The 17,921-nt window shown below is 40.0% G+C and overlaps 3 protein-coding genes across 6 annotated transcripts in view; 1 reads left to right on the top strand and 2 right to left on the bottom strand.

Annotated features, from left to right (window-relative positions):
• Positions 1 to 668, bottom strand: part of spega (striated muscle enriched protein kinase a) — a 55,745-nt gene extending 55,077 nt beyond the window's left edge. Inside the window, exon 1 of the mRNA XM_044344517.1 lies at positions 351 to 668. The gene's annotated coding sequence lies outside the window, so the exon portion shown is untranslated. The remainder of the gene's footprint in view (positions 1 to 350) is intronic.
• Positions 669 to 2,321: 1,653 nt separating this feature from the next.
• inha (inhibin subunit alpha) lies at positions 2,322 to 6,982 on the top strand. Its single transcript, XM_044345022.1, has 2 exons — positions 2,322 to 2,807; positions 3,758 to 6,982. The coding sequence occupies exons 1-2, from the start codon at positions 2,507 to 2,509 to the stop codon at positions 4,507 to 4,509; spliced, it is 1,053 nt and encodes a 350-aa protein (XP_044200957.1). The 5' UTR covers positions 2,322 to 2,506; the 3' UTR covers positions 4,510 to 6,982.
• LOC122976505 (gap junction gamma-1 protein-like) lies at positions 5,762 to 14,078 on the bottom strand. 4 transcript variants are annotated; one of them, XM_044345021.1, is made up of 6 exons: positions 13,838 to 14,078; positions 11,342 to 11,437; positions 9,238 to 9,509; positions 8,868 to 9,096; positions 8,086 to 8,763; positions 5,762 to 7,518 (listed from the first exon to the last, which is right to left on the bottom strand). In XM_044345021.1, exons 3-6 carry the CDS (start codon positions 9,475 to 9,477, stop codon positions 7,505 to 7,507), a joined length of 1,161 nt encoding a protein of 386 aa, XP_044200956.1. In that variant the 5' UTR covers positions 9,478 to 9,509; positions 11,342 to 11,437; positions 13,838 to 14,078; the 3' UTR covers positions 5,762 to 7,504. The 4 variants fall into 4 exon arrangements, with proteins under 4 accessions (XP_044200956.1, XP_044200955.1, XP_044200953.1 ...); XM_044345020.1 differs by lacking the exon at positions 13,838 to 14,078 and adding an exon at positions 13,665 to 13,831; XM_044345018.1 differs by lacking the exon at positions 11,342 to 11,437.
• Between the last annotated feature and the right edge of the window lie 3,843 nt (positions 14,079 to 17,921).

Here is a 17,921-nt window from a genome sequence, read left to right as displayed (position 1 = left end):
ACCTTAAAAACAAGTTTTTGGACTTTTTCTCTAATCTTTGATTTTTGGCGAATTATTGGATCATTTGAATATTCATTGAAATGAAACCATGTGAAAAGTTTAGAGGGAAAAAATCACTATTTGGTTGGAGCTGTTAACAACTCATAGACATCTGAAATGTGACCTCAACTACACACTGCTTTATGTAACAACGTCAAAAGCCAAAAAGGTTGGAAACCACTGGTTTCATCTGTGTTGTATTTTAAAAGCTTGTTGCATTATCCATTGTGTCAAATCTTCATCTGAAAAGTTACTAAAGCTGTCAAATAAATGTAGTGTAGAGAGTAGAAAGTCAGAAGTAAAAACATTACCTCATCTGGACACATGTTTGTTTTCTTGCTTTTGTTCCAACTCCAGTCACTCTCAGCCAGGTTGTCTAATGATCTTTAGAGCAACTAAGTAAAAGGAATTTTGGGAAATAGGGCTTTTTCACAACAGACATTTTGGATTGTCAACAGCAGGAAAAGCACAGGTGTTGCTAATAAAGCTAACAATGGCTCTGTTGTGTTCAAGTGTTCTGAAAGCCAAGACAATGTGACAGTATTGTGCCAGCATAAACAATACCAGAACCCTGAAACAGAAGCAGATACATTTTATTATTTAACGCTATGTGTTTGTTTTTCCTACTGTGACATGTCAAAATATCTTCAGTGGAAGAGGCCTATAAGGGGAAAATGAATGTGATTATCCTGTAATTTCCATTTGTGGCCACAGTGGCTGCTGTTAAGCAAAATTATATGGCTTTGATTGAAAGGGTGGGTTCACAATTTTTCAAGTCTGTCTTAAAGCAACAGTCAGGTGCCCATATGAACACTGAGAGAGGTTTTCCTCGCTGTAATCATTTGTTTTGTTTATACTGACCATCAGTAGGTCCCCTTATAATGCACTTACAATGTAAGTGATAGGGAACAAACCCCACATTCCATGCAAAAGTGGATTTAAAGGTTTATCTGAAGCTTATATGAGGCTTCAGCAGTCTGAGTTAGTCATATCAAGTGGATATCTGCTACATTTACAGTCTTTTTAGCATCAAATTCCCTCTTTGTGTTTACTTGGACAGTGTTTAGTAACAAAAAGAGGGACTTTGGCATTAAAACGACTGTAATGTTGAAAGAAATCTACTTGATTTGACTCATTTGGATGACCGAAGTTTCATATTAGCTTCAGATAAACTTTTAAATACATTTTTGACTGTGGATTTTGGCCTCCGTCACTTATATTTTAAGTGCATTATGAGGGGATCAACTGATGGTCAGTATAAACGGGAGGAATGGTTATAGCAAGAAAAACCTGTTTCAATGTTCGTCTAGGTACCCGACAAGTGCATTAAGGCAGACTTGATAAACCTGTACTTTAACTAAAATTAACGGTTAATGTAAATACATAATTAAATGATTACTAATCATTTTTTGTTTAGATATTGCAGTTTTTTCAAATATTTTGTCGTGAACATGAAGATTCATTCTTGACCTTGGAAACAGTACAAAACAACAAAGCTTTCAACATGATGGGACTTTGCTTTTTTTTCTCCATGACAACTTAGCAAACTCCATCCTCTGATGTAAACCATAAGATATGGTGGAAAGCTCTTGAAAAACTAGTACTCTGACCGTGATTTGTGACATTGTTTTGTCAACATCCTATTTTAAAACAACTCAGTGACAGTCGGTTGGTTCACTGTTGAACTGATAAAATGTCCTTGTTCAGAGACACACATTATGAAAGAAAAAATATTTCTCTTCGAAGGATTCAAGGCCAGTCAGACAAAGAAGACACACACATACACACACACACGTTTCCGTTACAGTAGACAAAGGCTTTTTATTTTGTGGGAAAACAGGTGTGTGTTGTATATTAGATATGGCTGCTGTGAGGAAGTCAAAGCAGGCAGGACACTAATTAACTATTTTGCAACGACTGTAGGCCTCAGATTAATGTTTTCAGTGACAACTAATACAAACACAAAGAAACCTGATTTCTGTGTATTTGCCTTTTTATGGGAACATCTAAAATCTTTTCAACACAATCCAAGTTAAACTCGTCCATGTGTGTGCTTTACATTAATAATGCACATGCACTGTACACTTTATGCCAGTGGATGATTTCTTGATCCTTATCTTCAACCTATACATCAACTAAACAGCCCAAAAGCAACTCACCAGGCCACAAAAGTAGAGAACAGTAAAACATGCAGACACTTTCCACTCAATACTGTGTGAAACAATCACAGAAACAGATACTGCAACATCCCATCCGTCAAGGTCATTCTTTGCTATCTTGCGTTTGTGTGTTGACAACAAAATGCTTTTGCCTGCAGACTTCGCTCAGACTCAGATAGCTGCAGAGCCAAACAGAAGGAGAGAATAAAATTTCTGGAGTTAATTGGAATTCCTTACTTATAGAAAGTCAGTACTTCTCTGGAACGGCAAAAAAAAAGAGTCTTTCCTGGTTGTCATACTGTACAGTTATGGTGGCCTGTGCTCTCTTTATCCTGGGCTCTTTGTGGATCCACAGTCTGGCACAAGCATGCTGTGGAGAGGAGCTGTCCAGGGAAGTGGTGTTGTCCTGGTTCAGAGAGCGGGTTCTGGAGGGTTTGGGGCTGGAGGAGCCACCTGTGGACACGGTGCAGGGTCCTGACAGGGACATAGCAGGACCAGAAGAAAGGCATGCACCCCGGAGGACCCCTAGGACTAGCAGGACAGCATGGGTCAACCATCACACCAGTCCGAACCAGGAAACATTTCAAATTATTCTCTTCCCCAGTTCTGGTGAGAAGCTTTGTTGATTTCAGTCTTGATATCACCTCTAAATCTCTTTTTCCCATCCATTTTGCACCCTCTATTTCAAGTCAGTGATTAGGTTTTCTGGGGATTTTTTTTTTTTAAAGCACACGATAAGATGAAATGATACAAATCCAGTTTTGCTCATAGCAAAAGAAAATAATATATATTTACATTCCAATATAGCACAGTTTTATCATATCTTCCTTGCACAGTAACTGCACAGCAAAGCTCATCTTATCATGTGAAAATAAATCTCAGCCATTTTCCAATCAGTGAAGCATGTGAGCATCTGCTAAGTGACTGTAGCTTCATTATTTTCCTGACAATAACGCCTCATTGGACAATTTGTGCAGATTTTAGATGAAATATTAATATATAAATAAAACAATTTAGCACGAGCGACAGAGTTGCTCGGTGATTAGAAAAGTTTTGCCTGAAGAGGAATAATTCGACCCAGAAGTGACCTAGAATCTAATATTACATTCATGTTTGTTTGTATGAGTTTGTAGTCATTTTGTAATTCTTCTTTGAAACTACTGGACTTCTTGCAATGCAATATTTAGAAAATGCAGTATACTCTCTATAAACATGATGCAAGTCTGAAACAAATCATGCCAAACGGCAGAACTTGTTTCTAATTTAGTTTACGGTGTAACAAATTGAGTAGGAAAGGAAATTTAGCAGATAAATGGGGGTAAGCAGGTGCCCTTGCACATGGAGATAATGGTAAATTTAAAGCCACTGTGTGAAGATTTGTTTTGTGATTATGCAGCTTTCAAATTATTCTGATGGCATAACTTTCTGTTTGTAGAAAAATGAAAGGATTCCAGTAAACATTTGTGCAGTCTATGGGTTGATCTGAATCAAGCACTCCCAGATGGTCCAGTAATAACAGAATAAACTTCTCTGACTGCTCTCTGATCTTTCTTTGGCAGACTCATCCTGTGCCAGATCTTACTCAGCTCCCGAAGAAACCACCAACAGCCACTTCACATATTACTTCCAGCCGTCCGTGAACAACCAGGAGACCTTGGTCACATCTGCCTACTTTTGGTTCTATGCGGGCGAAGAAGGAGCTGCAGCCAACTCCTCTGCCCAGCTGTTCATCCTCACATCAGCTCAGCAGCTTTCTCAGGCGGCAGAGGCTCCATCAAAGACGAGCTCAGATGGATGGACCACCTACAGCTTGGATCAGAACCTTCTGGCCTCTGTGGCTGAGGGCCCTTTTCTGCTCCAAGTCCGCTGTGCCACCTGCCAATGTCACGCCAACGAATCAGACAAGATACCCTTCCTTTACCTCCATGCACAGCCTCGTGGTCCTGTCCATTCACCCCGCCATGCAGCAGTAACCATACCCTGGTCTCCTTCTGCCATCGACTTGTTCCAGCGTCCCTCCGGGGAGAGACCACAACACAGCGACTGCCACCGAGCAGAAATCGAAATCAGCTTCAAGGAGCTGGGCTGGGACTACTGGATCATCCAACCCAAAGTGCTGACTTTCTACTACTGTCACGGGAACTGCTCGGCCTGGGATCGAACCACCGCCATGCTGGGGATCACACAGTGCTGCGCTCCGGTCCCAGGAACCATGAAGTCCCTGAGGATCACCACAACATCTGATGGCGGGTACTCGTTTAAGTATGAGACCTTGCCCAACATCATACCTGAAGAGTGTACTTGTATCTGAGCATTAAAGGTTAAAGGGCTAGTTCGCCCAAATTACATGTTAAAGTCCATAAATGTACACAGGAAGTTATATGTTATATTTGTCTTGGTATACTGTTTTTACAGTTAATGTAACAAAAAACAAAACAAAACAAAAAACAACAACAAAAAAAAGTTTTATACTAACAAGATGTACAATCAAATGGCAACAACCTCCAGTTAACCTTCACAAATAGACAGCAAAAATGTTTTTCTAAGTATCTAATAGTTACTTTTTGTTTTCTGGGTTGTTCACAAAGCTGTATCACCACCATTCACAATTTGTTTTAATTTTTTGCAGCTGTTAGTGGCTTCTCCATTTCCTCTGTGTATTGCATTATTGCACAACAGTATCCCTCAATAGCACATCCATAAACCCAGCATTATTTGAGAGTTGGAAATTAGCAATAGCTACAAACTCTGTGGAGTGCATCACTTTCATGCTCTGTATTGGAACTATGTTAAATTGCATCATCCCTATCAAATAAAATAAAAATAAATACATATTTAATATATTGATTTGATTTCTAGGATGTTTTGTGTAATTTTTCCAGTGTGAAAATGACTACCAACTGTCTTTGCAGCAAGCTCTGTGGATTATACGAGGACGTTTTCTGTAGAAAAACATGTTGACATTTCAGATGCAATGTTTAGTTTCAGAAGTGGATATTTCAAAATCTAACACATACAACCAAAACATTGCATTCCACTAGGGAAAAGTTAGAAAATCTTTGTTACTATGATGTAATATGGATAAACTGACCCTTTAACACTGATTTTGAGTTAGCTAATGCCATTTATCTTGTTTGTTAAGTTGTTTTTTGTCATTTCTTCTTAAGTAAAGCTGTATTTTGTCTCCCTCATTGATGTTCTGACTACCACCATTAGAGGGCAGTGTAGGCCTACGTTTAAACTGCTCAACGTTTTCATATTCAGCCTGACTTGTCTTGGTTTTAAGTGATGATGGAAGATATTAAAACATCTGATTCAAATTTCAATAATTATGTTATTACCACAAACATCTCTGTTCAACATGACAGGATCCCAATTTTCAATTATTTCCACAGTGTTTTCTTTTAACTGATTAAATGTTTTAGTCCCTGATTCATGAATCTTTTGTTCCAATTTCACATTTAATATTCTGATTTGTCAGTTATCAGTTCATTGAGTAACAATCAGCAGCTTTGTATACACAGCAACTTCACCACTGAAATAAAATCCAAAAGACCAAAACCTCCCGTTCAAATATATTTATTTACTCTGAAGACAAAATAATCTCTACAGTTACAAATACTACAAAACTTGCAATAGAAAAAAAAAAAAAAAAAAAAAAAAAAAAAAAGTATAAACCATTGAAGAAGTACCATATTCAAAACGGAATGTCGTACCTAACAAGAAGTAGCAAAAGTGGAAGTGAGATGATTACAAGAATACAGCATCAAACAGCTCTCTGGCAATCTTAAGTTTCCAGCCAAAGACTATAAAACCAACCAACAGGCTCTAAGAAAGTACAAACTTGGTATGAACACTGAAGCTAAGTCTCAAGACGAAGTGAAGGTTACATCTGTTTACATGGCACCAGGATCTGCCTTCAACAGCCAACTGTCATCGGTTCCTCAGCTGGGTTGTGTTTTTTTTTTTTTTTTTTTTTTTTTTTTTTTTTTCTCTTCTTTTCCAGGATGCATAAAAGCATCCATGTTTGAACACAGAGGAGGCGAAGTGCATGTCAAGGATGGAAAATATGTCTCACCGAAGAAGAATGTAAATTTGAAAAGACGTGGATGGAATTTCATTGTTGACAGTAGCCCAAAAGACAGATGTTTCCAGCTGGTTAGCAAAAACCACAAAAAGAGAAATTATTTTTGAACTTTATGCAATGACGAACATTCTGAATCATTTTTTATAGCACATTATTTAGGGAAGAGGAGGGTTTACTGGCATCCAAGTGCGCAAATTTCTGCAATCATCTGAAATAGGTGGCATTTGTGAAGCCAACACTTCCCTCTGAACAAAAAGGTAACTAATCTAGAGCTTTGGTCAAGTCAAAAGTAAAACATACTAGTAAAATAAATGGAATATTTTAAATGAATTGATTGTACAAAAAATGATTCTTGGAAATTCCTTGAAGCATTTCCTGTTGATAAAGAATTCAAGCATTTCCCAGGTAAACAATTTTGGCCGATTGGAGTATACAGACTTCAAAACTCTGTCAAACATTTTTTGAAATAGTGTGGCTTCTGGTTAATGAACACCAATAATCCCCGACATCAAATCTGTTTAAATTAAACATGACTCATCTAGCACAGGTTAAGCCGCCCTTGTTATGAATAATGCTGCTGCGCACGCTCCAGAAATGACATAACCCAAGGCTGTGTTGTTTCAGATTCTGCCTTGAGGCAAACAAGCCTCAACAAAGTGAGTTGTTAACATTCGGCAACATTTTATATATATATATAAATATATATAAAAAAAAAGCCTCTTTTGTGAGGAAGACAAAAAAAATTACACTCGGCAAGAGGAGTTTAAAGCTTACAATAATCCTTACAAGGTCTGAAATGAATGTGGATTACTGTATGGCCGCAAAACACAGAGTGGCTGAAAGAACAGGGTGTAGACAAGGTTTTAGCCGAAGGCACAGTCGAGGTTTGGACGTAGGTCAGCAAGCAGAAACTCGAGATGTGACAGGCTTTCAAGTTTAGAGTCGTGGAGATGAACCATTTGTCTCAACAGCTTGGTCAGCATTTTTCTCTCTCTTTCTTTCTTTCTTTCTTTTTGACTGACCCCTAATACTGAAAGGCACATTTCTCTCATCCACACACAAACACACTCACACACATACATACACACACACACACACACACACATACACACACGCTTTGGTCTCCCTCAGTGGTCTGACTGCATTCCCATATGTGCTTCCCCCATGTGTTTAAGGCCAGTAGGAATGGTAGGACAGACGTTTGAGGCAGGAAGCACGCTCAGGCATGTATTCCTAGGAGAGAGGGAGACAAAACAGATAAACACTGAGGCTGTGTGTTGTGCTGAGTTTGTGCTGACTTCAGGCCTAATATGACAGAAAAATTTAACCAACAAAATCTGATGCACACTTCAGGAAATGTTCAGAAAAGAGCTTAAGCAGTAATGCCAAACATTCACTCGTTCCACTGTCTCAAATGTAAGGATTTGCTGATTTTGATTATTTTTGGATTTTAGACAGTTGGTTAGACAAAAACAGTCAATTTGTTACCTTTGGGCTCAGTTGCAACCCTATAAAATGATTATTATACGTCTTGCAAAAGTATTGGGACTGAAACGAATGGTTTAGTTCCCTGAAATGTCTTTTGTTTTTGATTTAGTCCAAATCAAAAAAGGTCCAAAAGATTTTTCGTTTTCAGTTACATAGAAAAAAAACCCCAGAGAAGTAGCAAACCTTCACTTTTAAGAGGATGGAATTCGGGGCTGTTTGGCATTTTTTCTTGGTAAATGACTTAGTAGATTTGTAGATATAAAACTGAACTTTTAAATAAGCCAAGAGCATATTTTAGCAGTATCTTAATACCTTTTTCGCTCGCCTCTCCTTGCTTTTCCTGGGCAAAGTTGAGGCGGTTCTGCTCTGCGGCTGTCTGCGCAGACGTGTTGACCTCTGGGCTGCTGCTTCGTGAAGGGCTTCCTTCATCTCCCTGGTAGGCCAGGTCCAGGTGTTGCTGGGCCAGCTTCAGGTGCCTCCTCAACCGCTCCAGGTCCCTGGTCCCCTCATCCCCAAAACTTTCCCTCCCGGAGTCACCCATCGGCAAGTCCCTTATCTCTCCTTTCAGCTTCTCCTTCTTCATGGTGGCGTGGTATCCTGGCGGAGCTGTGGGAATGGAACGTGAGGATGACGGTGGTGGTGGGGGACGTGGCCTGTGGGTGACTCGCCTGCGAAAGGTGTCTCGGATGCCGCTGACCCCCAAATGGAGGATCTCTAGGATGGTGAGGAGCAGGCAGAGGAAGGACACAACGTACATCACCAGCAGGAAGATGGTCTTCTCCGTGGGCCTGGACACAAAACAGTCCACTGTGTGAGGGCACGGTGAGCGAGTGCACACGTAGGAAGGTAGCACCTCAAAGCCGTAGAGGATATACTGGCCGAAAAGAAAGGAGATCTCAAAGGCAGAGCGCCACAGCAGCTGGCACGCGTAGACTTTCATCAGGCCATCTCGCAGAATCCGCCGACGACCATCATGCTTTCTCTCTGTGCCTTAAAAACAGAGAAACTCTGGTAAGAACCTGATCTAGTTAGTCTCAAAAGGGGGTAAAACCTTCAGAGTATTACAATGTTAAAAACTGCTTTCTGATGAATACCTTTTTCTGCTTTGTCTGGCTCTTCTGGTTCAATCTCTTCAGCGATTATGGGGTCTTCCTCGCCGTTGTCTTCTGCCTCCTCGTAGTCCCGAGCTGCCCCGCGGATGACAATGGGCATCCTCTTCTTCTTCTTGTTTCTGATTGGCCGGTACTCTTTGTCCTCCATGCGGGCGATCTTGTGCATGGCAAAACCCAGGTACATAATGGTGGGGGTGGTAATCATGATCACCTGGACAAGAAAATATGTACATATTTGAAAAATTCAGCTAGACTTAAATCATTCAGACATAATTATGTGTAAATCATCACCGTAGGTAGCATTTTTGAAGATTTTACATTGAACATTTGTTGAAAATGTGATGCAACTCACCTGAAAGATCCAGAATCTGACGTGTGAGAGCGGCGCAAACGCATCGTAACACACGTTCTCACACCCAGGCTGTTGTGTGTTACAGACAAATTTACTCTGTTCATCGTGGTAGATGGTCTCACCGCCGACGGCTGTCAACACGATGCGGAAGATGATGAGCACCGTCAGCCAGACCTTCCCCACGAAGGTGGAGTGGTTGGAGATCTCATCCAGAAGACGAGTAAGGAAGCTCCAACTCATGGTGCCAAGGTGACCGGGGAGCTAAACAAGCTCTGGGTGAGAAAGAGACAGAACATTAATATTATGACCAAAAATGTTTAGGGGTTTTTTTTTCCCTTTTTTTTTTAAAACTGAGTTTAATAATGCACATTGACCTGTATTGTTGTGTTTTTTGTTGCTGATGTATCTGATACAATAAGTGAATTACTTTGATTCATCCTTTCCATCATTTATAAAAGAAAAAAAAACAAACAAATGTACCATTTACAGCCACTGAAATGCAAATATTTGCTGGTTTTCTTTGCCATCAAACTGTGCATCTTTGGGTTTTGAATTGTTGGTGGGACAAAACAAGACATTTGAAGACATCACCTCATATTCAGCGAAACTGATTAATTGTTTGGTGTATAAAATCTCAGACAATAATGACACATCCATCTCAAAGAAAATCAACAGATTAAATGAATGACTATTTGATGTTATGCAAAATTTCAGGTAAAAACAAAAGGAAAAGATGTAAAACAGCAGTGCCAAAGTGTCAATCAATGCACTTTGAAGCCTATAAGCATCACTAAAATACCAATAGATATTAATAGAGAGTGTGCACATCAAACACATCCATTTGCATGATCATTAAAGAATGCAACTGCAGTATTCTTGGTAAACCTAAGAAGACATAAAAAACAGCCACAAACTTTGTTTTTAAATCCCACCAAGATCTCTCTCTGTGAATCCATCCTGTGTCGGTCAGGATGCACTAGTCCAGGTAGCATGTGGCATGAGGTAAACCCACATTCTTACAGCTCCCTGCCATGCCAAGCTTAAGCTTCTTAATCAAACATCAAAGTACTGGCTGGCATGTTGCAGCTAGTTGTGAGGGAGCATGGAGTGGCTTTAGATGGAGGAATTGTAATGCTGAAGGGGGTAAATGGAGTTAGGAATTTTTTTCCTGTCACATTGCCAGAAGTTATCCCTTTAAATTCTTCTTTTTAAAAAAAAAAAAAAAAAAAAAAAAATCACAATGTGGTAGGTTAAAATGTTAATGCCATAATAAAAGGAACAATGCTGGTACTTTTTTCAGTTCAATAACCATTGAGAGTGTCTGCTCCTTTAAAGTGGATCAAGTATTTACAGAACTTCTCTTTGTAGAGTTGTTTGATCGTTTTTCCAAGATCGGATTATTTGGTTTCTCTCTCCAAAACTAGGTGAAAAATTTGCCGAGCACTGAAATTGAATACTACGCATCAATTAAAGCACTCAGTTTCAAAAAGATATCTAATTTTGGTTTATTTTAATATCTGTACGGATCCATCCCTCAACCAAAAAACGGGGCACGAGAAAACATTTTTACTTAACGCCACAAAAACTTTTATTTCTACACTAATTTGAACGACAACACACAAAAAAGGAACATTTAGAACAACTAGAACCCTTCATCTCTACATCCCTACATTCGGAAAACAGGGTGTAGCAAAGAAAATAACCAGCATTTCATGACTCATTGCAAGAGTACAATGTTTTAACCATTACAAGCATCTGCAGGCATGTCTCCTCAGATTAGAACATTGTTAACTCAAGCCCTCGCCAGGTTACTCATCCATTCCTTTGCGAAATCCTTCAACACTGGCACCTTCAGTTGTTCAAAAATGGTGAGGCCGAACTTGCCCGAGCCTGACCCTGCTCACCAAAAAAATATTCTGCCAATACAGGCTTTCATGTCAAGTTTAAAGAGACTAAACCAAAGCTGTGAAAACATGTTAGAAATCGGCCTGTCTCGGCTCGATCTGGGCAGGGAAAATTATGCTTTAAGGCACTAAATCTCACTTTAAAATAATAAAAAGGGTTTAAATGATGATATTAATCCACTACAGAGACATCATCTCACCTCTCTGGAAAAAAAATGTCACTTGTGCCCTCTCAGTGTTGACTTTGTGGTGGTGGGAACGGGTGAGGTGTTTGAACAACAGACAGGCTTGTGACCCTGAAAGAACAGAACAGTACAGCTGCAGGGTGACTGACATCTGTTTTAATCTTAAACCTATTATACAATTAAAAACCCCACCTATAAACGTTGAAGGTATTCAAGCAGAGCTGCTATATGGAGAAAACAAAAAACATCCAACATCCGACATGTTTTTACACGCGTTAGTATCTTGGTTAAGACTAATTATTTAATTATGTGTTCAACTCCTCACAGCTAAAAAAACGTAAAAGCTCTTCTGACATTCACTGACGCCGGCTGCCCCTTTAAAAACATCGCTGTGTCCCAGTTACTAGCGGGTTTTTGGTTTCTTAACACAGAAAACTCTTTTTTGTGATCTGATATTCAGCCATCTCCGCTTCAAACTGTGCTTTGAGGACACGACCCATTGTGCAAAATAACGCGTGCACACATACACACACATACACACAGACCAAAAGAATGATTCCAAAGCAAGTCTGACCACTAATGGGCATTTAATATCTCTATAATCAGAAAACAATTTGAAAAACATGTTTAGCTGCCAAAACAGGGAGCAATAGAATTACATATGACCTCCAAGGGGTTCAACCTTTTTTATCAACTTTCAAACAAACTTATCGTCATGCTTTTGTCACCTGAGCAACACAAGTGCACCTGGAAAATTTACTGGATATTACTTGACCTTGTCAAGACAGAGTTTAGTAATGCAGATTGATGTGGTGTCACACAGACTGATGACTGTTAGGTTGGTTCACCACAAAGTGCCAATTAAGTCCATCAAATGTCCTCATTGTCAGTGCATTTTTTATACTTCAAATCTATTGAACATGTTCTTTTTTTTTTAAGTTTTAAGTGACCTCACCCTGTTTTGCATGTTTCTCTTAAATATCTCAAACATGAAACGTCAGACAGGTAAGATAGCATCTCTGTGTTTGTCAAGAACTAGTCCGTCTCTTAGGGGAAGGGAGCCAAAAAGTTGCTGTAATTTGAGACTCCGGCTCTGCGCCAAGAATGGATCAAGATGTAGTTTAGATTTTTGGTTTTTTAAGTTGTTCGGTGTGATTTAAATCTGTAGAGCAGGTGCTACTGCACCAATGAGGAGTTCAGGCTCCTGGTTGGGAGGGTCGGAGGGTCCATGAAAGGTTTCCAAGGGTGCACGACTAAGGAGCAGACAGACAAAATGTACTCAGATGAAAGCTTTACAGCAGCCCTTGTTAACACACTGTTAAATGCCTTTGCTGCCTTCCTCTTGTCTGGATAAAGGTACAAAGGAAAACAGTGTATTTGCCTAATATAAACTGGTTTCTGGCTCAAGTAAACGCAAACATTTCTGCAATGCCATCCTCCCAACAGCTGACCAAAGAAAGCTTTTAAACAGTAGCATATTTGCTCATGAGGGCTAAACCCAGCTCAACTGATTTAATGGCTTTTTTGCTTCAGGAGTCACTGGGCTCCAGGAGGAGATGGAGGGGGTTGGAGAGTTTTGGGCAAAGGATCTGGACAAAGCAGAGGCGAGTTAACATTCCAACCTAACCAAAAGCAGAAAGCTGGATTTTAGGGTTCAGGGAGCAGACGGAGGGCACATGAAATCCACATGCAGTCTAAGCAACAAGAGAAGAACACAGCACCTACAAATGTCAATCACTGCTCTCACTTCTGTGGTGTCACTGTGGAAAAAAAAAAATGCAGTTTCTGACTTTGCAAAAAGCCACCAGAGGAGGGACAAGACTTTAACCACAAGGCAGATTTTCCTTTCCTGTTTCAAATAAGCAGTGAAACGAAGTTGAAAGGAGGTTTAAAGAGATCCTCAGCAGAGCTGTTGAAGGCTATGAACACGCTTTGCTGAGTCAGACTGAATTGTTTTGGAAATTGTGGCATTCCTGGAGGAAAACAAAGTGCTGCCAAGCTTCAGTGGGGAACAAAAATCCGGTGCTTTAAAAGATGAAGCCGTCACATTTAAGAGTCAGAGACACGATTAGTTTGGAAAGTTGAAGCCACTATTACTGAGAGAATTACTCATTAAATAAACAAAGGAAAATCACTGTAATGCTTAGTCTGTAATGGGAGGTTTATTTGAGCCACTTCGCCGTGGCAGTTTTTAAATCTCTTAGAATATAAAAGCCTTTTTTTGGCACTTCTATAACCTCACAGCATTTCGAGTCGCACTAATTGTCTTTTACAAAGTGTTACAGGATTAAATTTTCCTCTTTGGCATTTGAAACTGAGAAACTTTGTTGCGACTCACCACTCTCCGGCAGCACGCACTGATCCAAAAGTCGTTACGCGGAACCCACTAGACCAAAACCTGCTACTAAAATAAACTTTCTGGATGACAAAACAGCTCAAACGAGCTTTCATAAACTTGTAAATTGTAACTAACTTTTTCCAAACAAACTTTTCTTGCGACCAGACACCCACCTTCTGCGCTCCAATCCGCGCGTCTTCTCTCCTCGCGCTTAATTGCTCGACCAGGTTTTCCTAATTAGAGCGCACTCTCATCTGCGTCAGCGTGCGTCCGCGTCCGAGGCAGCCTTCAGCATGAACCATTGAACCAAGTTGAATCATTCAGTCTGTGTTGACCCCATGTGTCGGGGTCCCGAACAAGAGGACAAAAGGCTCCTGCTCCCCTCCTCTTCCACGTAACTCGGCCCCATTCAAGAAGAGGAGGCCCCTCTCCTGAAACCTGAGATCCAGGACGCTGACTACCGTTCTGCCCCCACGAAAAAAAAGGACTATGGGAATCCTATTATGAGTTTTATAATGTGATGATGCTATACAAGTGTCACAGCTAAACCTCAGGTGGCCCATGGACACTTCATAGGAATTTCATAGGACTGAAAAGTACCATGACGCACAAAAAAAAACGCCTTTCTACCGCACGCTATACTTAGTGCATTACTTTACCTCATAATCATGGTGTTGTTCAGCCAGATTAAATAAAGTACTGGTATTAAAATCTTTATATATTCAAATAAAGTCCATATAAATACACATACAAGTTGTTAACGTTCATAACAAAGTTATTTGTACACAAAATGTGTATTCATATTGCCTGTGCAATGACTAAAGCAGCTATTCTTGCACGTTTCCTTATAAATTCTGCCTTAATAGAGTTTATAACGTTCAGTTTTTGGAGAGTCAACTTTATGGTCATTTTTAGGTGCTTCTAACAGGCTATTTAGTCTACTCTCTGATATTAATACTGTGGACAAAATCTTTGTATTGCACTGCAGTACTTTCAGCTGTATGTTAACCTAAATTGGCAACTAATCTATATGTCAAAAAGAGTGATTTAGCATTTCTATAAAGTTGGGGATTTGTGAGATACAGATTATGATCATAATTGATGCATCAGGCTGAGATATGCTGACTTCAGCTATGGGTCAAGCTCCAAAAAAGTTTGTAACGCAGCATTTCTGATCAAATTTAAAGTCTCCACGCTTAAACTGAGATAACCCTTAATGACAAAATCTGCACTTCTAGAGCCACAGATGAAGACATCGCACAACTTAAACTGATCTTGATGTTTAGTGGAATGCCCCTTTAAACGCCTCCACATCCCAAAGAACTCCACCTGAGAGGATTTATATTGTTAGAAATCTGTTTACATTCATAGTTTTTTTTATGCTTTAAAAGTACATTGAGTGCAACAACACCATAATCGAATCATTCCCCCCTTTTTTTTTTTTTTTTTTTTTTGCTGAGGACCCCATGTTATCCCCTGGACCACAGTTTGGCAGCCCACCGGTCTGACAGAGTACTGCGTGACTACAGCTTTTAGACGAAGAGGCCCACCATCCAAGAAATTCGTTGACTCTCGAGCGTTCACCAAAACAACAGATTTCTTGCTGTCATGCACGGACCCAAAATGTTTGGAGGAGGCTGTGGGAAGTCGAATCAGGCCAGATGTCTGCGCCCGGCCAACTCACCGTGGCTGCATCCCAGCTTCCTCTCATAACTAACTATCCTCCCTGTCCTCTGGTTCTCAAATCTGATCCAAGTGAGGCATGAACTCATTCACCTGCACCTTTTCACCTTTGCTTACTTACAGAGAAAAACAATTCATCTTTTAGCCTCTTGTGGGAAGTCTTACATTTTTCATTATCACTCATGGATTCTTCAGCGATTACGTTTTGCTTTTAAGGAGTGAATGGTGTGTTAATTCTAGGGGCATAAATGCAATTTAAGCCACAATCAGATCAGAGTAGGGTTAGGGGGTTTGGGCAAGTTTCCCTTGCCTCTAAATTCCTTCCTTCACCCCTGCAGTGAACATATTAACTGCTTGAATTAAGGCAGGGACTCACTTTTGTCACCTGCACAGCTCACCACCTCTTCCCACTGAGCATACAGCAGGTAGCATGATGTGGTTATGTTTAAATATCAGGGTAGATTGCTTATTCCCTCCCCTAACATAAAACTTTGTGACATAAATTCATGGCATTCAGCGGTTATGACTCATGGACTCACAGGCTTCATTTCTGGGCTCATTAATTTCACCATGTTTTAGGCCAAAAACAAAAGGATTCAGTATTTCCCCCAGCAGGAGTTTATTCCTGGCAGGACGGAGATGGCTCTGAAACAGTGTTTAGATTATCAGGTGGGGAAACTGTGAGACATACAGAAACTACAAGAGAACAATAAAAAAAAATGAACAAATAACAACAGGAATTTCATTAATGATTCACAATATACAGCCATTATGTACTTGTACGTGATTCTGCACACGAAAGAAAAGCTTGTCTGGACACTGACATCTGCAAGTTCCCAAAACGTCTATTAATGCAATTTCTCGAGCCACAAAGTCTTTATCACAGAAAATTGTCATGAGAACAAACAGCAGGCTACATAGTGTACAGACGAAAATGATGGCTCCACCTAGAATGATACAAAATAACACCAATTATCCCCCAAACATTTGCACACACAAGAGCTAGATAGCCTTAAGACAACACTGTAGCCCGTGCAGCGTTCGTGACAATGTGTATCGCAAATGTTTTCCTCCAAAAAGCTGCAGATGCACACTGAGCAGGTCCTTTTTGATCCCAGTTCAAACACTGAATGTATTTTTTATTGACTTATGTGCTGATCTCAACAAGGGTAACTGCAGCTGCAATGCATGAGTTCTTAATATGAAAGCTTTGTCAAATTTTTTCCCCCCACATATCCTTTAATTCCTTTGGTTCTTTTGGATTTGTGCACTATGAAAGAGCTGCAAAGTGTCAACAGATTTGTATTTTTAAAAGGGAGTTTGGAGCTTTTTGCCTCAGCTGTAAAAGCTCAAACCTCTCAGACTGCAAGCGTCCAACCTGCTGAAAGCGTCTTCGAGCACGACGCTTAAACCCACACCGCCACCAAGGAAGTAGTCCTTGCACCTGCAGCTGACCTTTGACGTCGCTCTGCCGAGACAAGAGGTAGAAAGCCACAAAATGTGCTGTTGTTTATTGTGCGAATCGGATTTATGGGAAGAACATTAAAACCAGGCTGCATGGGGAAGTGGATGAGTAGTCGCCAGTCATTTGTGTGTAAACCCGCTGTTGTTCACTGGTTTGGGGATCGGGAGTATGCCAGCCATGTGGGCGCAATTGAAGGTGATCCAGGTCTCCAGCAAGCATGTGCACAACACATGTACAGCACTAGTGGCTAAAGAAATATTTACACTGTGAAATTGGTTAACATACCTTTCACACAGCTGAGACTCACTTATGAGAGGAGGGATGGGCAAGTTGGTTCTGAGTGGCAAAAAACAATAGTGCTTGATTTTTTTTTTTTTTTTTGTTCCAGCAATTAAACATCCATGACTTCTTCTGCAGCTTTTTAGCATTCATTCACTGCTGCTGCTTTCAACTGGAGCCAGAAATAATGTAGTGATTAAGCTGACTCAATAAAGTAGAAAAGAGCAGGTCAAAAAGCTATTATTTCGCACCAATGTAGGAATCAAACAATCAGTAAAAGTGAATGGTGGGAGCGGTTAAAGAGTAAGTCATGCACGAGTTATAAAAAATGTTATAATTAAAAGAGGACCAGCTGTTCTCTGCCCTTTTCTTGATGAAAATATCCCCTTTTTATAAACTATCTTCAAACCCAAGCAGTGACACAATTCGCTACGAGCACGCTTGCCAGAAAAAAAAAAAAAATCAAGAAAATTGCAAGCTTCTATCTTTCCATACAAACTTTGAATAGAACAAGCTTGCACCAGGTTACACAATCATTTCACAGTCTTAATTAACCATTTGGTATTTTTCATCAAACCTGACAGGGAAGAAGAGATTCTTTCATCTTGTTCGGATGAGTTTCTTCAAACATGTGACACTTGAAATGAGAGAAAACAGGATTTGTTTCACCCTTTCTACAGTTTTAGAGACAATACTGTCAGACTTGAGGCATGTTTCTGTTCTTTCTGGGGATTTAAAACGCTGCGGTTGTGGATATATTTAAATTGAAAAGAAAAAAAAAAAATCAGTATGTCTGGTTGAGTTAAGGAAAAAGGAACCACTCAAAAAAC

The sequence above is a fragment of the Thunnus albacares genome, chromosome 24 (genome assembly GCF_914725855.1).
Source record: "Thunnus albacares chromosome 24, fThuAlb1.1, whole genome shotgun sequence".
NCBI lineage: Eukaryota > Metazoa > Chordata > Actinopteri > Scombriformes > Scombridae > Thunnus > Thunnus albacares.
Note: the sequence above shows the minus strand (reverse complement) of the source record. Positions and strands in the feature narration are given on the sequence as shown.